The sequence below is a fragment of the Zingiber officinale genome, chromosome 7B (genome assembly GCF_018446385.1).
Source record: "Zingiber officinale cultivar Zhangliang chromosome 7B, Zo_v1.1, whole genome shotgun sequence".
NCBI classification, from domain to species: domain Eukaryota; kingdom Viridiplantae; phylum Streptophyta; class Magnoliopsida; order Zingiberales; family Zingiberaceae; genus Zingiber; species Zingiber officinale.
Window position 1 is genome coordinate 28,879,777 of NC_055999.1, and position 24,944 is coordinate 28,904,720.

At 36.5% G+C, this 24,944-nt stretch overlaps 1 protein-coding gene across 1 annotated transcript in view; it reads left to right on the forward strand.

Moving 5' to 3' along the window:
• The window catches only part of LOC122005611 (BTB/POZ domain-containing protein At3g50780-like), a 29,018-nt gene extending 9,810 nt beyond the window's left edge, over positions 1-19,208 (forward strand). The window contains exon 3 of the mRNA XM_042560717.1: positions 17,776-19,208. Within this exon, the coding sequence (XP_042416651.1) occupies positions 17,776-18,711 (936 nt within the window). The 3' untranslated portion in view covers positions 18,712-19,208. The remainder of the gene's footprint in view (positions 1-17,775) is intronic.
• The last annotated feature ends 5,736 nt before the right edge of the window (positions 19,209-24,944 follow it).

A 24,944-nucleotide genomic window follows, 5' to 3' on the forward strand; every position in this document is an offset into this window, starting at 1 on the left:
TCCACCCGCAGGTTTAATACTGACAATCTTTACGAGCCCTCTCGAGGACATTATCAACCCAGTATCACTAGGACACGCTTCCTTCTATAATCAACAACACACACTACGAGTGATACCATTTCCCAATTTATCGAGTTTATCGATTCATCGAACTAAATCTCACCCATCGATAAATTAAAGAAATAAATATCAAACATACGTGCTTATTATATTAGATTAAGAGCACACACTTCCATAATAACCGAGGTCTTTGTTCCTTTATAAAGTCAAGATAAAAGAAACGACCTCAAACGGTCCTACTCAATACACTCGAAGTATACTAATTATATAATCAAGATAAACTATTACCCAATTACACTACGACCTCTCTATCGGTTTGTCCTTTCCATTCGATCATGAAGCTCGCTTATAATTTATAAGGCATCGATAACATCATCTTCGATGACACCACATACCATGTTATCTACAATATAAATTAAACGAACAACTACAAACAAACGTAGATAATTGTAACCAATGTGATTCTTTATTCATAACGAATGTTTACAAAGCTTAGGCCAGATACACTCCAACAATCTCCCATTTATACTAAACGACTGTCGCCATATCTCTACCATACATCCGATTCCCATTCCTCCACACGCCGATCGAAAGCTCACGGAAGGGCCTTTGAAAGGATCCGCCAGTTATCCACGATGCAATCTCAGCGACGACAACTTCTCCTCGCTCACGATATCTCGATCGTGGTACATTTATACGCTTACTCGCCTTTACGAGCTCGTGGTTCCTTCGAGTTCAGAATCGATCGCCATTATCACAATAAATCGCATGATCTCGAGCAAACCAGAATCACATCTAAGTCCATTAGAAAGTTCCCGAGCCATACCGCTTCTTTAGCCGCGTCAGAGGCTACTCAGCTTCCATGGTCGAGTCCGAAACGCATTTCTACTCCTCCATGAAACGGCTCCACCTCCTAAAGTAAACACATAACTGATGTAGACTTACTATCGTCCCTATCCGATCTGAAAATCAACTCAGAACCTGGAGCAAATCATCCGTTGTAAACTAGCATATAATCCCTAGTCCTTCTCGTGTACTTTAATATACGCCATCACCCAACGTCTCGTCTCAGGTTACTCCGATATTCACGACTACGCCACCAGAAAATGATATCGTGTCCTCGATACAAGATCGCATACATTAGGCTTCCCACACCAAGCATAAGAATCGCTTTCACGTCCTCTATCTCTTTCACGCTTGAGACATCTCTGACAGAGCTACTCCACGCCTAAAAGGTAAGAAACCTTTCGAGTCTTGCACGCTAAAACGAGCAAGGATCAGATCTATATACGGCTCGATGACACAACATTTTTTCTCATGATCCCTTATAACTGATCCCAAGAACGCGCACATTCTCCCAAGTCCTTCATATCAAATTGTTGGACAACCATACCCTTACGCCCCGATAATACCTCGACATCGTCGCCAATTAACAAAATATCATCTACGATAGTACAAGAAATACCACCACGCTTCCGCTACACCTTTTTATATACACAAGACTCATCCTGACTTCAATAAATCCATACGACCGATTACTTCATTAAACCTGATGTTCCAAGACTCGTTTCATTTAGTCCATAAACGACCGACGAGCTCAGATACTAGACGCTCTTCGCTTTTTAATAAATCCTTCCGTTGTTTATACGGACGTTCTCTTCAAGACTTCCATTAGGAAAGCTTCTCGACATCCATTCGCCAAATCTCATAATCCATACGAAAGAAAGAATGGATAAGAGTATCCTGACAGACTTAAGCACGCCACGCTGAAAAGGTTTCATAATCGATTCCCCTTCCGAGTGCACTTTTCGCAACAAGCCCAGCTCAAGGTTTCTACCTTCCGTCCGTCTCTCTTTCCTTTCAGATCCACTGCATCCAACGGCTTTTACACCATCGTGGTTCTACAAGCTCCTGCACCTTATTGTAGCATACGACTCTATTTTAATTCATCGCCAAGACGATCTATATCTCGAGTGCTTCATTATACGACTCAGGATCGTTCATACTCCTGGATCAAGTCCAAGACTCTCCCAAAAACACGAATCTTTCAGTTACATTACAACCCTCCCACTACGACGAGGCAATCGCCTACGGTCAGCAGATCACGCGACACGCCATACCTCGCGGTACTTCATTTCAGATCATTGCATCAAGTGTATACGCCTCTCTAAGTTCTTCTAAAACAACTTTACTATCGGGTCATGATCCATTATATACTTCTTCTAAAACCGGCATCGCTAACAACGACCTTCCGGTCTTGTGACTATAAAATAAACCACCTTCGCTCCTTCGGGATATCCTACAAACACGCCGAACTTCAGACGAGATCTAACTTATCAAGATCTGGTTTCAGACATGTGCCGGACTACCCCATATCCGAATACGCCTTAGACCGGGTTTTCGCCATTCCACACTAATGAGTAAGAAACCGATTTAAGGTACTAAGTTCGTAACGAGCATCGCTTCCAGCATATCCCCAAACGACCTGTACTCAATAACTCATCATCGATCTAACCATCTCCATAAGAGTCCTATTCCTTCGCTCGCACACCATTCCGTCAGTGTTCCAGTGCATAATCGATCAATCCCACCGATAAGTAATTCCTAAACCTCCTAAGAGGTATTCGCCACCACGATCCGATCAGAGTGTCTCGATACTTTTACCTGTCGCTTCTCCACATCACCTCATATCTTCAACTTATCAAACTTGACTGCGCATTAGGTAAACGTATCCATATCTCAATAATCGCTCAAAGAGACAAATATTCAAACCTCCTCGCCGGGATGCACATAGACCACACAAACCGTGATTAACCAACCTAACACTTTCGCTCTATACCCCTCGCCTCGAACTACCTCGTCATTTTACATTCTAAGAGATTCACAAGTCGAAAATTTTCCAACTCTAACGAACTTAAAGTCCATCTGCTATAAGCCTCAATCCTATTTGTTAATACGACCAAGCCTTGTACGCCAAAGATACGCCGTTCATTTCTTCTTTTCTTATTGTAATTGTAAGACTAATTATAAATTTCCATGTTTTGCTTTGAAGAAGAAGATTTAAAATATACAAATCGCCAACTAACGTACCGAACGTATAATCACTTTATTTCTTTTAATAACTACATCATTACCGAAAGAAACCGAATATCCATTAGAAACAGAAATTAAATTCTTTCTAAAACTGGGTACATAAAGACAATTTCTTAAACTAAATTTCTATTTCTACTAAAAGATAAGTAGACGCCTCCCATCGCAATACCGCCACCTTAAGAAGATCGCCTACGAGATGTGAATCTCCCTTCAGATAATGCCTGGCTTTCGAACCCCGCAAGAATCACAGACACGATCACCCGGCTGATTCACACACCAGTGCCGGTAGATAACACCGCTAAACACGTTTCAACAACTGAGTACGAGATATACCTTTTGTTCTTACGAGATTTTCCAACGTCTCCGCCTCGTCATAGATTTAAGCACTTCGCCTTTCTGCTTCTTCATTCCAAATTTTAAATCCCAGACCGAGATTTATTCACTTTCACGAACCATTGCTTTTCTTCTTACCTTCGCTTGTAAGGTAACCATTTTCAAGATAGTGAATTCGAGCATCGCGACTAAATAACCTTCTCGCCGAAGTTCCGTCAAGAGTCTCTAACGAATAAATCCTTTTATTCATATTATAGTTCATGACAAACTGGTAGTGTTTGGAGGATCATATCGATCCGGGTTTCCCATCAATTTCTCCTCCAAGGATCCATTGCCCGTGAAGCCATCATGTTTAGGATACGATCCTCATGAGTACCCTCGCACGCTGGTCGCCATTATCTTTCTCATACTTCGCCTGTAAGCCCCATCCCGACTTAAAGAGTTCTTCGAGATCGTCATAATATCATGTCGTGTAAATCTTTACGCCGACGTCAGCAATACATTCGACATCAAGCCAAATGTAACACCGCCATCTCATCTCTTTTACCCATTTCCTATGATATTCAATCTCCTCTCGTAGATTCACCAAGGCATCAGCAACGCCAACAAGATAAATTTATAGCTTTTCAAGTAGAAGAACAATATCCGTGTTTCTTTCCAATCTATGAATTCGTCCAAGAAGTCTATTTTCATCAAGTATGGATGCAAGGTCGAAAGTCATCCTAAGAATCACAAATAACTTTCGGTCGAACTCTAAATTTATAATAATATCGATTCCTCAAACAATACTATTTTAAATTAACCAACACCTTAAACCACCGTGAATTTTGATGCCACGTTAATGTGGACGATACAAATTCAACATTCGTAAAGGAGGGTTTTAACCCATTAATTTTATTATCTCAACCTAACTTTTCGACAAATAAAATTAATAGGTATTATTCGTCACACATAATAAAGAAATGACCATTGGGAGGATACTATTGGACGTGCCTAATGTACACCATTACTCGACACTAAGTCCATTAATAAGATTACGCCCCTTCCGGAAGATCACACGCCTTAATTAACTTTCTATAGTCATCCATAAACGGAAGTCTGCTCTAGTGGTCCGCAAACAAGCTCATCCGCTATGGAGGAAGGCACTCAGAAGCCAACGCAAGTTTTTCAGATCACTTACAAACCAAGAATGGAGACCACGGGATTTACTTAAAATCCCTCTCCCACTTAGGTTATTTATAAACGAGGAATTTTAACTACGCTAGCCTACTAAACTTGAAATTAACACGCACACATAGACAATATAAAAGCAATAAATAGAAAATCTAATTTTCAACTATTACGGCTTTTATTTTTAATCGTCCTCCGTGTATGTCATCCCCGCCATATTCGCCACCGCCATCGGGTCTAACTGCGATCCATCTGCCCGAGTTCCGCCTGGGTCCTTAGGTTCCACGCTCAAGATTCGATCCATGACATAAATAATTTTACATTTCGATCCTATATTCCATAAAAGGAACGTATACGTATCTAGATCAAAAATAAAATCCTAATAAAACTAAATACAGCTCCGTCAGTATTTTAATACAATCACGCACACATATAAATTGCCTCGACATGCTCAAGGGTCCAATCACACATAATTAAATAAAAGCCATAATAGTTGGACATCCACCAAGTTAGACATCCTACTATTAACCCGCCTAAATTACGTATTTATATGCATAATTAAACTAAATACCAAATACACAGAGGCAAAACCCTAGCTCGATACCAATCGTTGATACTCGGAAAGCCTATAGGTTCCACCGCAAAAAATTTCGTACAAGGTCCGAACCTTTCCTAGCTACCACGTGTTCTTTTAAATTAAATTGGATCTCCGCAACTTAACACGCTCGATCCAAAACATCTAGGTTTTTAATTCGACTCCTGCGGAACTTAACACGCTCGACCTAAGTCTCCTTGTTATTAATTCCATTAACATCAATTTCCATAAAGGTTCCAGATCGACGCCAAGGCACACGGCCTCTCGATACGGAGCAACCACCACCACTGTATAAAACCTTTACGGAAAGCTAATATTTAATTTCCTAAAATAACTTTAGGTTAACCGAAAAGAACAATCAAATCACAAGGAAAAAAAACAAAAGAACACAACATCGAAAACATATTCAAATACTAGAATCGCACGCCTCAGATTTCGTATTATTTCCAAAAATAACTAGTACGACGCGAAAGAAAAATTACTAGTTATACCTTTTAGAAAGACCTCTTGAACTTCTACTTTATTCCCTGACGTCGTATGGGCAACGATCTTCCGAGACGAGAAACCACCAAAGCACCTTCTTCTCCTTTCTTCAAGCTTCGGCCAAGCACTACGCCCAAGAGACGAAGATCTTTTCCACCAATCAAGCTCCAAGGGACGAAGCTTTCTCTCCTTCTTCTCCAAGCCAAAATCCGGCCACCACTGATCTCTCCAAGAAGGAGAGAGGTCGCCACAAGACGGAGAGAAGAGAAAGGGAAGAGGCTGACCACACCAAGGAAGAAAAGAGGAGAAAATAATAGAGTTTACAATCAAAGTTCACCCCTCTTTATAATCCTCGGTCTTCGCAAATAAGGAAATTTAATTAAAACTTCCTTAATTTTCTTATAAAAAAAAACTTATTTTAATTAAAATAATTTTTCTTCTCACTTAAACACGGCCGCCTTATTTCCCAATCAAGGAGAGTTTTAATTAAACAAGAATTAAAACTTCCTAATTTGCTTCCGTAAATTTATAAAAATTTCTCCAATAATTTTATCCCTTCGATGGTTTATAAAAGGAAATTTAATAAATTAAAATCTTTCTTTAAACACGTGGATAAAAGAAAGTTATCTCTAAAAATTAAAATCTCTTTCAATCTACAAATAAGGAAAGATATCAAATCTTTCAATCGTAGAAACTTATAAAAGAGAATATTTAATTTTAAACTCTCTTTTAAATCATGATTAAAAAGAAAGTTTTCTTAAAATTTAAAATCCTCCTTTAATCAACAAATAAGGAAAGATTTCAAATTTTAAACTCTCTTTAATCATGTAGATGATTTACAAATAAGGAAAGTTTTACCAAAAATTAAAACCATCCTTTTAAACTACAAATAAGGAAAGAGATTAATCTCTTCTCTTAATCTTTCGTAGAAAGTTATAAAAAATTTTAATTTTAAACTCTCTTTAAAATCACGATATCCACATAAGAAATAATTTTAATAAAATCTTTTTAATATTCTAGTGTCGACCACCCAAGCTGGGACCCAAGTTTGGCCTACCACCTCATACGGCTCATCCACTGACTCGCTCGCTTAGCTGGGTTCCAAGCTAGCTCGCCCCACTGGACGGGTAAGAAGGTGGTACGGGGTATAAATCTCATATACTGTAGGCTACGATAGACCGAGAGGAGGAATGGTTTTGGTCTCCCGAAATTACATCCCGTGTTCGCCTGAACACACAACTTAATTTCATCAATAATTCATTCCACTAAAGAACTATTATCAACTATCGCACCAATCCCAAATTACATTTGGCTCCTTCTTATCATAAAGTGTTAGTCTCCCTACAAATGTCCACCAATTAAGTAAGTTATCGACAACTCACTTAATTAATATCTAGCCCAAGAGTAGACCACTCAACTTCATCGCGCTTGACTAAGTCCACCGCAGGGTTTAACACGACAATCCTATGAGCTCCTCTCGGGGACATTCTCAACCTAGATCACTAGATCGCCTTCTATAATCAACAACACACTATAAGTGATATCATTTCCCAACTTATCGCTTATCGATTCATCGAACTAAATCTCACCCATCGATAAATTAAAGAAATAAATATCAAATATACGTGCTTATTATATTAGGATTAAGAGACACACTTCCATAATAACGAGGTCTTTGCTTTATAAAGTCAAGATAAAAGAAACGACCTCAACGGTCCTACTAATACACTCTATGCACAGTGTAATTATATAGCTAAGATAAACTAATACCTAATTACACTCACTACCTTCCAATGGTTCGTCCTTTCCATTTACGGTCGTGAGCCATCGCTTATAATTTATAAGGATCGATAACATGATCCTCCACACACCACACACCACGTTATCTACAATATAAATTAATCGAACAACTACTTTTATCATAAATGTAGATATTCGACCAACGTGATTCTTATTTCTAGATAAATGTTTATACCAAAAGCTAGGCTTTTATACACCCTAACAATCTCCCACTTATACTAAAAGATCGCCATATCTGCCGCCATACATCCGATTCCCAACCCTTCAACACGTCCATCAAAAGCTCTCACTTTAAGGACCTTAGTGAAAAGATCTATAGGTCATCATCCGATGCATTCTAGAAGAACAACTTCTCCTCGCTTATACGATTTCGTGGTACTCAGGCTATCGTTTACTTGCTTTATGACTTATGGTTTCTTCAGCCATCGGACCAATATTATTACAATAAATCAGAATAATCTTCGACAAACCGTAAATCATATCTAAGTCTATCTCGAGGTTATCGAGTCATTCACTTTTTACGGCCACCCCTCGCCATATACTAAACTTCATGGTGGAGTCCAAAAACACCTACGCTTATCACTCTTCCATAGTTATGACTTTACCTCCTAAAGTAAACACAAACCCCGAGGTCGACTTATTATCGTCCCTATCCGATCGAAATCCATGCAACCCACAAGGACCAAAATAATCGCCTTAAACTAGCATATAACTTAGCATCTAGGTACTTAATATACGCCATCGCACCACCGCCCTCGTCTGTAGTTACTTGATATTCCGCCAACTATGCCTCGCAAAATGATTTTATCTCGGTGATAGATTCATTAAGCCCGACACCAAGCATAAAGAATGCCTTTATTTCCTTTATCTCCTTTAATGTCTACAGAGACATATCTTTAGATAAAGTTACTCCATCCCTAAAAGGTAAGAAAACTTTCGAGGAGTTGCACGCTTAAAACGAGCAAGGATTTTTCCGATGTATGAAGCTTGGGATAAGTAAATATTCTTTTCTTGCGATCCCTTATTACTGATCTCAAGAATATATACATTCTCCCAAGTTCTTTATATCTAATTGTTTGACAACCATACTCTTACAACATTTTGATATTGTTTCCAACTACCAAAAATGTTATCTACGATAGTACAAGAAATACCACCACGCCCATCACACCTTTTGATACACAAGACTTATCCGTTACTAAATAAATCCATAGGTCCGAATTACTTGATAAACCGGATGTTCCAAGACCTAAGGTTCGCTTTCACCATGACCGATTGAGCTTACACAAGACGCCTCAAATTTCTTCAGAACGAACCCTTCGGTTGCTTTATATGGATGCTTTCTTCAAGACTTCCATTAAGGAACGCTGTCTTGACATCCACTTGCAATAGATAAAAGAATCCTGATAGACTTAAGACGACTACCAAAAAAAGTTTCCTTCATCAGCTCGCCAAGTTTCAACCTTCCCGTCTATCCTCTTTTCCTATTATAGACCTTTACACCCAAAGGCTTTTACACCACTGGTGGTTCTATAAGCTTCAGATTTTATTGTAATACATATATTCTAATTTTATTATTCATTACTTCGCAAGACGTCGATATTTATCTCGAGTGCTTCGTCATTCGTCCGAGATCGTTTACCTTCGTGATCGAGTCCAAAACTCTCCCAAAACACGAACCTATTTACCCTCCCACGCGACAAGACACTTTACGAATCGTATCATTCAGTGATACGTGGCAGCTTTTCTTGTGTATCTCATCTCAGCATACTGGTACTAGGTTGTATACGCCTTATTATTTCCTTAAGAACAAATTTACTTACGAGCACGTGGTTCATTATATAGTCCTTTTCTAAAAATCACTCATTGCGCCAACAACGACCTTCCGATTTTAAGACTATAAACCTACTTTTGTTTATCTAGGATAACAAACAAGTGCCTATCCAACTTATCATCGTCTCTTTTAACATACGTATTGAATTCGAATCCGAATATGCCAAAATAGTTTTCACCTATTCAAAGAATTCTATATACGTAGTTCTAACTCGAAGGTACTATGCTCACTTTCATTTTCGTAGTTTATCCTTAAAACAAATTGGTAATTTTCTCAATAACTCATCATCTATCTAATTATTCCATAAGAGTCCTTTACCTTCTTTCTACTACACCATTCTGTTGGGGTGTACCAGATGCAGCTAGTTGGGATTGAAATCCAACTTCGATAAGTGACTCCTAAAATCTCTCAAGAGGTACTTGCCACTACGATCTTCCATAGTGACTTTTACTTTAACATTTCTCCGCATCAACCTCGTACTCTTTGAACTAATCAAAGTACTTAGTCTTATGCAGACATTAAGTAAATTTATTTGTATCTTGAATAGTTGTCTATTAAATGGACAAAATATTCAATACTACCTCTTCTCGGATAGTCATAGGATCACACAAATCGGAATGAACCGCTTTCAACATATCTTCGACTCCATACCCCTCGGACTTAAAAGCTTCTTGGTTATTTTCCTTCCAAAAAGACTCAGAGGTCGGAAAGATTTCCACTACCAACGAACCCAAAAGTTCATCACCTATCAATGAATCCTACTCAAGTATAACCTAGCTTTAGATGCTAAAGATATAATCGGTTCATTTCGAAGGTTGCTTTCTCTTAAAATTAAAGATGTGTTACTAATTTCCATTTGTTGCATTGTGGGAGTTATTGGATTATAAATTGTCAACCATCATACCGAATAGATAACTTTCCTATTTTTCTCGATAACAACTTTGTTATCAAAATGTACATAATATCTATAATAGTTTAGAAACCGAAATCGTTCTTTCTAAACTGCACGTAAAGACAATTACTTAAAATCCATATTTTATTCTTATCAAAGGATAAACATCTCCCACCGCAACAGCTACCACTATTACAAGAGCCCATGTAGACGGTGATTTACCTTCATTTAGTTGTCGGGTTTCTGGAACCTCGATGAACGAATCGCAGTATACGATTAATGGCATCTTCAGATCACACCTGTGTTCGGTAGATAACACCACTAGTACGTGCTTCAACTAATGAATTAAATACACCTAAATTGTTCTTAGTTATACATACCACCTTAATGTCCAAGTCCTATTTCCAATCATTACAATTGGGACTACTAAGTCTTTTCTTATGACTACTAGGGATCGACAAACATCCTAAGAATCACAAAACATTTGGTCAAGATCAACTCCTTAAAATCTCCATGAATTTTGTATACAAAATCGAAGAGGAGATTTTATTCATTAATTTTATTATCTCGTCAACTTTACTTTACGACGAATAAAATTAATAGTTGATCCGTCTTTGATCAAATATTTGGTCAAAACTCTTTGAATTTAAAATAACATCGATTCCTCAAACAATATTATTTAAATTTACCAACACCTCAAACACCGTGAATTTTGCATGCCACGTAGTGTGGACGATACAAATTCAATATTTGTAAAGGAGGGTTTTACCCATTAACTATCTTGTCAACGTATCTTTACGACAAATAAAATTATCTCAAACACCGTTAATTTTGTATGCCACGTTAGTGTGGACGATACAAAATCAATCATTTGTAAGAGGGGTTTAACCCTTTAATTTTATTATCTTGTCAACCTAGCTTTTTGACAAATAAAATTAATAGTTGGTTTCATTTGGTCACACAAATAATAGCAGTGACTCCGATGGGGAGGGTACTATTAGATGTGTCTAAGTGTATACCATTACTTGACACTAAGTCCATTAATAAGATTACGCCTCTTCCGTTGGGGAAGATCACACGCCCTTAATTAACTTCCTATAGTCATCCAAAACGGAAGTCCTTTAGTGATCCACAAACAAGCTCATCCGCATGGAGGAAGGCACTCAGAGCCAACTTGTTTGCATCACTTACAAACCAATAATGGAGACCATGGGATTTACTTAAAATCCCTCTCCCACTTAGTTATTTATAAACGAGGAATTTTAACTACGCTAGCCTACTAAATATGTATAGACAGGACAATATAAAAGCAATAAATAGAAAATCTAATTTTCAACTATTATGGCTTTTATCTCTAGTGTCCTCCGTGTGTTGTCATCCCAAGTGCCGCCATATTTGGCCACCGCTACTGGATCTAGCTGTCGCATCCATCTTGCTCCTAGTTCCGCTGTGCCACGCTTGCAAGATTAGATCCGCGACATAAATAGAATTTTACATTTTGATCCTATATTCCATAAAAGGAATGTATATGTATCTAGATCAAAATAAAATCCTAATAAAACTAAATACACCTCCTGATGTATTTTATAATACAATCACGCACACACAATAAAATGCCTCGACACGCAAGCGTCCAATCACACATAATAACTATAAGCCATAATAGTTGGATCCTGCGTCCATAAAGTTAGACATCCTACTATTAACCCGCCTAAATTATGTATACGTGCATAATTAAACTAATACCAAATACACAGAGGCAAAACCCTAGCTCGATACCAATTGTTGGTTGCTACTCGGAAAGCCTAGAGGTTCCACTGTACAAAAATTTTGTACAAAGGTCCGAACCTTTTCCTAGCTACCACGTGTTCTTTTAAATTAAATTTTGGATCGCTTCTGAACTTAACACGTTTGATCCAAAACTTAATCTATTCGTTCTTTTAGGTTTGACTTGGGTCTCCTGCGGAATTAACACGTTCAACCCAAATCACCTTAAGTTATTAATTCCATTAAATATTAATTTCCATAATCAAGATTGACGTGGCGAGGCACACGGCCTTCTTGGATATGGGCAACCACCACCGACTGGATAAAACCTTTTATGGAAAGCTAATATTTAATTTCCTAAAATAACTTTAGGTTAACGAAAAGAACAATCAAATCACAAGGAAAAAGAAACAAAAGAACACAACATCGAAAAACATATTCAAATACTAGAATCGTGTATTTGGTATTATTTCCAAAATAACTAGTATGATCGCGGAAAGAAAAATTACTAGTTATACCTTTAGAAAGACCTCTTGAACCTACCGTATTCCTCTTCTAACCCGGACGTTGTGTGTTCTGAGATGAGAAACCACCAAGCACCTTCTTCTCCTTTCTTCAAGCTTCGCCAAGCACTATGCTTCCAAGAGATGAAGATCTTTTCCACCAATCAAGCTCAAGGGATGTAAGCTTTCTCTCCTCTTCTCCAGCTAAAATCCGCCACCACTGATCTTCATGAGGAAGAGAGGTCCACACAAGATGGAGAGAAGAGAAAGGAAGGAGGTCACCACCAAGGAAGAAAAGAGAGGAAAATAATAGAGGTTAGCCTTCTCTACCCCCTCTTTTATAATCCTTGGTCTTGGCAAATAAGGAAATTTAATTAAAAAACTTCCTTAATTCTTTTGTCATGAAAAGGAAAAATTTATTTTAATTAAAATAATTTTTCTTCTCACTTAAACATGGCCGGCCACTTATTTCCTCAAATCAAGGAGAGTTTTAATTAAACAAGAATTAAAACTTCCTAATTTGTTTCCAGAAATTTATAAAAATTTCTCCAATAATTTTATCCCTTCACGATTGGTTATAAAAGGAAATTTAATAAATTAAAATCTTTCTTTAAACATGTGGATAAAAGAAAGTTATCTCTAAAAATTAAAATCTCTTTCAATCTACAAATAAGGAAAGATATCAAATCTTTTCTTAATCTTTTGTAGAAACTTATAAAAGAGAATATTTAATTTTAAACTCTCTTTTAAATCATGAATATGTTTAAAAAGGAAAGTTTTCTTAAAATTTAAAATCCTCCTTTAATCAACAAATAAGGAAAGATTTCAAATTTTAAACTCTCTTTAATCATGTAGATGATTTACAAATAAGGAAAGTTTACCAAAAATTAAAACCATCCTTTTAAACTACAAATAAGGAAAGAGATTAATCTCTTCTCTTAATCTTTTGTAGAAAGTTATAAAAGGAAATTTTAATTTTTAACTCTCTTTAAAATCATGATATCCACATGAAATAATTTTAATAAAAATCTTTTTAATATTCTAGTGGTCGACCACCCAAGCTTGGGACCCAAGCTTTGGTACCACTAACTTGGCTCATCCATTGGACTTGGCAGCTTGGGTTCCAAGCTAGCCTACCCGTTAGATAGAAGGTGGGTATGGTGGGTATAAATCTCATATACTAGAGGCTACGATAGGACCGAGAGGAGGAATTGGTTTGGTCTCCAAATTAAGCATCCCGTGTTCGCCTTGAACACACAACTTAATTTCATCAATAATAATCATTCCACTAAAGAACTATTATTGAACTACGCACCAATCCCAAATTACATTGGGCTCCTTCTATTATGAGTGTGTTAGTCTCCACGTGTTTAAGATAACAATGTCCACTAATTAAGTAAGTTCTTGACAACTCACTTAATTAATATCTAGCTCCAAGTAGTACCACTCAACTTCATCGACATGTCGGACTAAAGGGTTTAACATGACAATCCTATGAGCTCCTCTTGGGGACATTCTCAACCTAGATCACTAGGACAGCTTCCTTCTATAATCAACAACACACACTATAAGTGATATCATTTCCCAACTTATCGGGCTTATTGATTCATCGAACTAAATCTCACCCATTGATAAATTAAAGAAATAAATATCAAATATATGTGCTCGTTATTATATTAGGATTAAGAGCACACACTTCCATAATAACTGAGGTCTTTGTTTCTTTATAAAGTCAGTATAAAAGAAACGACCTCTAATGGTCCTACTCAATACACTCTAAGTGTACTAGTGTAATTATATAGTTAAGATAAACTAATACCTAATTACACTACGACCTTCCAATGGTTTGTTCCTTTCCATTTATGGTCGTGAGCTACTGTTTATAATTTATAAGGTACTGATAACATGATCCTCTGTGTGTGACACTACACACCATGTTATCTACAATATAAATTAATTGAACAACTACTTTTATCATAAATGTAGATATTTGACCAATGTGATTCTTATTTCTAGATAAATGTTTATACCAAAAGCTAGGCTTTTAGTATACACTCTAACATAATCAACAACACACACTATGAGTGATACCATTTCCCAATTTATCGGGTTTATTGATTCATCGAACTAAATCTCACCCATTGATAAATTAAAGAAATAAATATCAAACATATGTGATTGTTATTATATTAGGATTAAGAGCACACACTTCCATAATAACTGAGGTCTTTGTTCCTTTATAAAGTCAGTATAAAAGGAACGACCTCAAATGGTCCTACTCAATACACTCTGAGTGTACTAGTGTAATTATATAGTCAAGATAAACTATTACCTAATTACACTACGACCTTCTATTGGTTTGTTCCTTTCCATTCTGGTTGTGAGCTTCTGTTTATAATTTATAAGGTACTGATAACATCATCTTCTGTATGTGACACCACATACTATGTTATCTACAATATAAATTAAATGAACAACTACAAACAAATGTAGATAATTAGACCAAATGTGATTCTTTATTCATAATGAATGTTTACAAAGCTTAGGCTTTCAGTATACACTCCAACACCTTGTATCTTATGTGATCAAGAAATTTCTCGAAGAGCAATAGCAATACCCTAGAATAAATTAATATATATGGTGATCTCTGTGTCAGATTATGATAACTAGAAGTGATTACCAATCACATTATAGGCTTGAGAAATATCATCCATGGATGGATCTCTAGCTTGTTTGAAGTTTTATAGCATAAAAAGTATAGGAAGATGCTCATGAGACTGAGATTGATGGATCGTTAAAGAAGTGTATACAATTGGGCATCAATCTGCTTTCATGAGGCTCTACTAGATTTAGGAATCTCCGTAGCATGGGTAGTGAGGTGTTCAACTAAGCTTCACTCATGAACCAATAAAGCATAATATTTCCAGTTAAAATTTTCTCTGTTAATGCATGGACCTTAGATTGAACATGTGATGGCGTGATCAAAGAACTTATTGTATTTTTTTTTTATTTTTACATTAAGACAACGTTTACTTCCTTATCATTTAGATTTTTTAAGTTACTAATAAGAAAGCCTAATAGTTGCACCAATAAGGTTTATACAACATTTAGATACCTCCTCCTTCAGATCTTGATTTTTAACTGCAATGTTGCTGTGACAATGGGAAACCTAAAGAAAGATTGGGATTGGTGGTGTGAGTTAGTGTAAGTCCATCACCAGCACTCTAAGATATACCAAGGTCATGAACAAAGCCTTGCATGATTGAGGCCGCATTTGAGGAGGTGAAGAAGATCGATGTTAGGGATGAACATAAGGGCAAGGTGAAATGGCAGTGTATGTATGAAAGTTGTGAGTCAATAAGGGCAATGACACTAGTAAACTAGGAGCAAGTGACTATGGTAAACTCTCACATTGACCAACATTGGTGGATAGGATCATCGATGGTGATAAATTTTCGATGGCTATTGGCGACAAAAAGTTGCTTAGGTGAATGCGAGTATTTAAAAGGTGCCTTGATAATCAAATTGGAAAGTCATGAAGCAAGAAGCATTGGAGTTGGGATGTGGGTCCTATAGATAATTTTAAAAATTATTTTTTAAAAAAAATATAAAATATTAATACAAATATCAAAAGAACCAAGATTTAAAATTTCGACCCGTGCCGAGGTTTCGGTCTCAGACCGGAACGATACGGTTTCAGTATTGTATCGTGTCATGTCGATACAGTTTCGATATTTTTTTATTTATATATAGTAATTATTAGATAAATATATTTATTGTGTATAATTTAAAAATAAGTTGTATATTGATTTTATATAAGTTCTCCATTATTAAACAACTTAATATTGTTATAAAAAATAATTAAATATAATTTTCTTTTAAAAAAATAATTGATGTATAAATAGCTCTGACTTAAAATTGATACATATCATAATATGTTACCATACTATATATTTAAAATACTAAAAAAAAATTAGAATATCAATTAAACATTAAAATAGTAAAAAAAAAAAAAATAATTAAAAATATATATATAAGAATATAAATTTGATTTATTAGAATTTTTATATAAAATTTTAATTTTTTTTAGAATTTTTAAATAGAAAAAATAATTTCAGAATATTATTTAATAAAATTTATTTTTTCAATTTTAAATATATTTTTTATATTTTATTGGGATAATTTAATTAGGATTTATAAAAGCCTCTTAAAATGTCAACAATTAAGTGGGAGTGGGAATTGTTTGATTTATTTAAATGGTAATATTAATTTTGCACAATCAGTCGCCTGCCCAATGCTTGTGACAACCCGCGATGCCGCGACGCCTCCGACTCCCCGCGGATGCCTCCGATAATGCTGGAGGCGTCGGCGGCACCTCCGGTGGCACCAAGGTGTCCGGCGATGCTTTCGGCGACGCTGGAAGCGTCCCGTGATGCTTTCGGCACCGCCAGAAACGTCGCATCACGATGCCTTCGGCACCCACGACGCTTCCGACGGCACTGGAAGCGTTTGGCGACACTGCCCATGCTATCGTGCGACAACGAGCGCACGAATGCGACGAAATCTTCACTATTTCAGTGTCGGTTTCGATGCGCGGGCAGAACGGTAAGTTTCACCAGTTCCGCCCGGCACAGAACAAAATTTTGAACGTTGAAAAGAACAATGAAAATTAATTAAAGTGATTAATATAAATAGTGGTGTTATTATTTCTAATACTTATCAACTAAATTATTTAATTAATGTTACAACTATTTTTATCATTTTCCTTAACTGGTAACACAATTTACAAAATTGTATGACTCCGTGCTAAAGAAAATACAAGTACTTGTATTTCACATTGGCCATCCTCCAAGTCTTGTTGAATTTGTAATGATGGGAGAGCTGATTTTCCACCTTGCTTGTCGTTCGGATTCCTTAATGCTACGGAAATGGCTTTGACATTCTTCAAAGAGAGATGACATTTTGATCATGGATGTAGCAAAGTGGCAATTCCCAATCTGGAACCATGCTTCAATTCACATAAAATGCTCGTTAGAGCTGACCGTATAATTATGGTGTGATCCTCATTCCATATATTTTGTTGTGTAAGTCAAAACTCATCTTTCTTAATTGGCATTCCAAATCGAGCAAAAACCCTTTTGTCAACCCCACATTGCTATTAGCATCATATAGATTATTCTTTTAATCATCAATAGAACCTAGAACACTTTGCGTCTTCTACATAACTAGAGTTGGATGTTTGCAGGTTGCCGAATCACTTGGCTTCCGTGAATGCATCAAGTCATGCTTGGATTATCTGGAAGCAGTCCCCTGGGTTGCAGAGGAAGAAGATAATGTTGTATCATCGGTCCGACATCTCCAAAATTATGGCTCCAGTCCTGTACTTAAGCGTGTCGCTTCTGATTTATCAAATCCACCAAATGACACACTTGCTCATATCATGGACCTTGTCCTCAAAAGCAACGAGGACAGAGGTCGGCGGGAGATGAAAACTCTGGTGCTAAAACTTCTGAAGGAAAATAATAGCTGTGCTAGTGGATCTGTGAACACATGGATCCAATTATTTTACCGATCATGTACAACTTGTGTGGAATCACTACTAAATCTGTTCCGGCAAGCATCCGAGCCTGGTTTCTCAGATTGTTCTTCCGACTGCAAAGATCCCATGCGGCAGATAGCTCTTGAGGCAGATAATCTCATTTGGTTAGTTGAGATTCTGGTTGATAGGCATGCAGCCGATGAGTTTGCAACAATGTGGGCTAGCCAGACTGAGCTTGCAGGATTACACTCCAAGCTACCAATCATGTCACGCCACCTTGTCAGTTGTATCACTTCTAGGATTTTCGTTGGTATAGGAAGAGGAGAAATTCTTCCGACAAGGGAAACTAGGCAGCTACTGTTACAAACTTGGTTGCAACCTCTTATTGACGACTACAGCTGGTTACAACATGGTTGCAGATCGTTTGATCGCAAGGTCGTCGAGGAAGGAATTGGCCAGACAATTTTGACACTACCATTAGAAGACCAGCGGAGCATTCTACTTTCTTGGTTGGGAAGCTTCTTGAAGGTCGGCGATAACTGCCCTAATCTTCAGAGAGCATTCGAGGTTTGGTGGAGGAGAACTTTTGTCAGGCCTTATGCTGAACAGCAGGCGACAAATCTGCCCCCGGAAAGAAGTTAAACTTTCAAAATGGAGAGAAGAAGGCAGGTTTGTTTTAGATTTGGATGCTTGGAAGAAATTTAAATATTATTGTAACATATGTTTTCAGATGGTGGAGTAGTTTCTCGGTTATGAGGAGAAATTCAAATGTTATTTCAGAAGGTGGCATCGATCTATTGCGAATTTGGACACTAGGTTCGAATTATCAAACTGAACTAATCCCACATTGGCGATCGGCAGGGGCCTTGTGTATGGAGACTGCTTTTTCTATATTTACTGACATGATATTTTCATTGCACAATTCTTGACAACTCAGTCTTGTAACTCAATCCTGCTGGGTAGGTTGATCAATCGAGTTTGTGGGGGTTTGATGATTCTTTGTTTGTGAAGGCGTTTCTCAGAGTTTTGAGTATCAAAATGCATCCTGGATCAGATTTTATCAACTTTTGTTAGTTTATCTCTTGTTTGTAAGATCATGATGTTTTGTTAATAAGAAACTTTAAATATATTTCACTCAATCTGATGTTATAGGAGACATTTTGAAGACAGAATGCATTGTTAATTAGGTGAATTCATACAACTTGCAATTACAGAGTTCATTATTTTTTGCAAAAGAATAAATTATATTTTATGGATAATTCAAAAGTAACAAAATTATGATATAAAAAAGGGCGAATTGAAATTTTCATTTCCTTGCATGATATATGAATAATAGAGATGCCAAACGGATTAACCCCTTAATATGTGAATTTACATATTAAATATTTATATGTATTTTTTAAAAAGGGATAAATTTATTCTATTTAAATTATATTAAGATCATCTTGCTTATAATCCCATGAACTTAGAATAAAAAATAATTAACTTTTAATGCTTGAAACTTGAATTTGTTAGTTGATCTCACCCATCTATCAAAAACTCCTTTGTTTCATTCTTGCCTCTTTATTCTCGATCTCCCACCTCTCAATCCTACAGTCTAATTCTCAACTTCACAATCAACTTCACATCGTCCATCAATAAGAACCCTAACCTCTTTAATTGGCATTGTTCCTCAAGAATGTTAGTCTCATAGGGTTTGTGATATTTGATTAATATGTTTAAGTGAGTGGTTTGCATCTGACCAATTAATTAAATACGAATGGATTAGTTGGATAAAAATTTTGACTTTTAAAGGATACTCAAAATGGTTGTGATTTGGGTAAAATATATTGTAATATATAATAAACATATGATTAGCTCAAAGTGAGTTATTTTGACAACTTTCATTAATAAAACTTGATTCTTTATTAGAATCTCAATTTAGAAAATAAAAATCCTTCAAAATTTGGGCAAAGCTACTATTAAAAAAAAAAAAATCCCTGCTACAGTCTTAACTCCATACTCTTACTTGGGATGCTCATTCATTTATATCATTTAAGTATATTCATAAATTTTTGTTCTTCTAGAATGTTTATCTCCTGTGGTCTTAGAGAGATAGACTCACTTAAGTATATGAGGAAAGAATTCCTTTACTAGGGTTGTACAGTAGTAGTCTGGTACACGAAATTTCTATCAATACAGGATTCCTAGGAAGAGTCTATTGTATGCAGTCTTACCATATTTTATAAGATACTGTCTTCGAGACTCAAATATGTGACCTTTAGGTCACACGATAATAACTTTATCGTTGCGCCAAAACTCACAAGACGTAAATGGCTAGTGTTTCAAATACAATGCAATAGTCTGAAACCATGGATGTTGCTCAAGGGAAGGGCGGGAAGGAGAGTTCTACGGGCATATTGTATGCAATGGATGTTCACTTGACCAAGGTGGAGGTCTAAGTTGGGAGTTGCAAGAGAAGTCATGAGAATCATAAAGACATCTCAAGGTCAATCGTGTGCTCATCTCTAAGAAGTTAATGTGCAACAAAATATAAAATAAATAAAATAAAAACACACAACACCTTAATTTTATATAGTTTAGAACCCCCGAATTCTACTCCATGGTTTACCATCCTAGAGATATCATCAGTAATTTTCTCCTTCTCAAACACCTTTCAGAGGTAAAGAAACCTTGTATAGTCCTATTCTTATACAAGCAACACAAACAAAAATAAAGATACAACAGAGAATATAAACAATAAAAATGAAATGTTTTGCAATAATGAATCTTTGCTTTGATCGTTGTTGGTTGCTTTGGATTTACTTTTGAAGATATGAAGTACAACAACACTTCCCCTTCAAAATCTCCAAGAATCGACAAGCAAAATCCTCCATGAAGCCCTCTCTTATAAGCTTCAAGTCATGACTATTTTTCGATTATTAGTCGACTAAATGAGCCCATCAATTGATTGCTCCTTTTGAATTTGACTATTTTACTTGTAGAATGACTCTTTCCAATTCAACTTTGACCACAATAGTCAACTACTAATTATCATCAATTGACTGATGAAAAAATAGTCGAATGTCGCAACTGAATTTCAAATATATTGTTCGCTCAAACAGTGTCATCAATAGATTGATGATAATTAGTCGAGTTGATCAGTCGAATTATAAATACTTTGTTCATTGCAATAGTACTATCAATCAATTGATACACTCTCTTAAACCCCCTCAAACCTCGAACTCATAGTTTCAAGCTCATTAATTGACTGGTACACCTATATCAATCGGTTGCAGTTGATTGATGTGTCCATGTAGTTGACTGACAAACTATTCACAACGTTAAAAATACTATTCACATCGAATTTCCTTATGCTAAGAGACACCATGTTTCTAGAACTTCCTCCTATGATTAGAGCAGGTCAACCTAGATATACTAGAACCTATTCTTATCTAGCATCCGGTTAACTTCAACCTACTAGGATTTCACTCGCCTGATATCAGATCAACCTTAACCTACTATAACTTCACCTGCCTAATATCCGATCAACTTTGACCTGCTAAACTTCTCATTTCATGCCTAATATTCCGTCAACCTTGATCTACTAAGACTTCTCCATTTTCAAATATCTGGTCCTCCTTATTCTATTTAGGCTTCTCGTCTTATATCTAACATCTAATCAACCTTGACCCATTAGAAATTCATTATTCTCAAATATCTTGTTCTTCTTGATCTGTTTGAACTTTTCTCATTGTGTCTAACATCCGATCCCTCATGATCTATTAAAATTTCACTTCTCATGCCTAACATTTAGTCATCTATGACTTGTTAAGACTTCCACCATTGCTGAGTGTCTGGTCAACTTTGACTCACATAGATTTCATGTCTCATGTCAAGTGTCTGATCCTCCATGACCCACTTGGACTTCGTTTTTGTCAATTCTATGTTGGACTTCCAACAACCAAGCATCTAGTCAATCTCAACTCACTTGGATTTTATCTTTGTCAAGCATATGATTCTCCATAATCCACTTGGACTTCACCTTTACTAACTTTCTGTTGGACTTTCAATCATAAGTGTCTGGTCAACTATGACCTACTTGGACTTCTCCACTTATTAACTCTTTGTTGAACTTTTGATTACTAAGTGTTAGATCAATCATGATTCTCTTAGACCCATTACTCAACTAATCCAAATCAATCTAGATCAACCAGACCGAAGGTCCATTGTACCAATAATCTCCTTCTCCAACAAACTCTACTTGTACTTGACATCTCACTCATTAACAAACATATTAATCAAATATCAAAACTCAACTCGAATCAGCTCGAGCTTAGTCAATCTTAATAAGAGGTCAATGCATCAACACTTCTATCAATACTCAAGTTGAAGGGGGAGATCAAGAAACAATTATACTCCAAGTATGTTGAAAATGTGACCCAAGACAATCTAAGAAGACTAAGTCAACAAGGCAAGATATGAAAATATGTTTGAGATTTTTTTTTGAGTTGATGCTACAAATATTAGATCTTGGAGAAAAGGAAGTATTCTTTGCCTTCATGAAAGGTCTAAAGCCTTAAGCTAGATAAGAGTTGTAACATAGGGGTGTACAAGACTTGACTTGAACCATGATAGCAGTTGAGTTCTTGATAGAGTTCAAGAAACTAGAAAAGAATGACTCCTTCAAGGGCAACAACAAAGGCAAAGGTCGAGACAAAGATATTGACAAGAAAGATAGAACAGACGACAAGCCACCATCAAGAAGGTGAAAGTCTTATAAGAATGGAGACATAAATGATAGTTGAGGACCTTTAGGGTGCTTTCTAGGTAATAATTCTTACATGATCAAGGACTATCCAAAGAATTTAAAGTTGACCAACATCTTTAAAGAAGATGAGGACCCAAATAGGGAATCAATCCCTCAAGCTTGGTTCAATCATGCTCAACTTCATTCGACCCAAAAAAAACTCAACAAGAAAAAAGGAATGATGTCTGTAAACATTGTTGTGGTAGGTCACAAGCTCAAGGCACTAGTTGACATAGCCTTAGACATATTTTCATCCTAGAAGACAACAAGAAGCTTGACCTTAAGGTAAAGAAAGGTAATGTATGGATCAATATTGTAAACTCAAAGGAGGTGCTAACCTTGGGGGTTACACAGGGAGTGGACACTCACATAGCAATGGCAAATAAGGAAACCATTATGGTAATCCCATTAGACGAACCAATGACAAAGCAAAAAAGATTATGAATTTGTAGTTAGCTTGCATTTTCTTGACCTGATTAATTCTCTAATTGTCTCATTTACCAATTGTATATAGATCTTGGATCCTCAATGCCAATATGAAAAGGACTTTTGTCATAATCCAATAACTCATAACTTCAAGGAATGTGTTAAAGAGGGAAAGACTAGATGATTTTAGATTGAGTAGGACTTACTGCTCACAAAGGGAAATTGCTAAATGTATCACTTCATGGGAAGCTATGCAAAAAAGATGTTGCATGAGTGTCATGTCTCAAGGTGAGCAAGCCACCTAGGAGTGCATTGCATCTTAGCACTAATCATGGTTCATCACTGGAGAGGTTCTTCTAGATCTTCAAAAGGCTATCTTCATCAAGGATCATTGTTCACCGGAGCCAGCGCACCACTTCGCATATTTTAGACAGGATCAATCACTATTGACCACACATGAGAAACGACATTGATTGATAGCAAAAGGTGAAATCATTATCTCTCCTCCAGGGTGACTCCCCCTGTCTAGAAGATAGATAAATTATAGGGGGCTTCTCCCAGCAACAGTAGCTCATGAAATGAAGAGTTGAGGCAACCAACAAGACATTCTACATCCGCTGTGAATCAACCCCAAGCCTATTAACAATAGCACATTTGCATGAACCAACTGTGTCAGCCCATAGAGACAACATTGATGCATACATAAAGGTTTTCCTTGTGTACCAACAAGACAAGACGGAACAAAAGCCCCCAACCAATCTCTTATAGTCATTGCCTACACCAAACACCCATGGGAAAGCATCTGGATGGACTTTAAAATATGATTGTTGAAAGCTGATAGAATATTTGACTGCATCATGATTGCAGTGGATAAATTCTTGAAGTATGAGACTTTCATTCTAGGCACACAGGAGTGTCCAATTGAGGAGGCAACTCCTTGAGAATGTGGTGAAACTGGGGGTGCTATAGTCCATTGTTAGTGATCGAGTTGGAGTAACGCCCTCCCTGCTACCCTAAGGGACGGGGCTACGATACTCTACGTATAAATTTTTCTTTTTAAAACAGCGGAAGACTTAAAATAATTTTCATAGTTTTAATAAAAACTTTTCTTTTAAATTTCTTTTGAACTATACTATCACATGGCATCAAAATCATAACATCAAATCCAGTGGAACCATAATGTCAAGCCACACATGTTTAGGTATCACAAGTCATAAAATATCAATGCATAGTTCTTTAAAGAAACTTTAAGCAGGTTCTTAATTAGTTGCCTAGCCACCGCCACACACATCTTCGTTGCCCCTCCTGCTGCTCCTCTAACTCATCCAGCTTTTTTCTTTATCTGTGGTACAAGGAAAGTAAGCTATGAGCACTCATGGCTCAGTAAGTTCCTTTCCTACTCACTAAAACCAACAATCAGCACATAATCAAGAATGCATCAACAAGTCATAATCTCAACTAATCATGGCATAACATAACATTCTATTCAAGCATATCATGCATCATAATATAATCACAACTAGTCATAGCATATCAAGCATCACCATGACCGAAACATATACATAGTGCATTGCATAAAACATAGCTAGACATGGCAAAACAAACAAGTATCATGGTATATCAAAGCATGGCCGAAACATGCATATCAAAGCATCATACT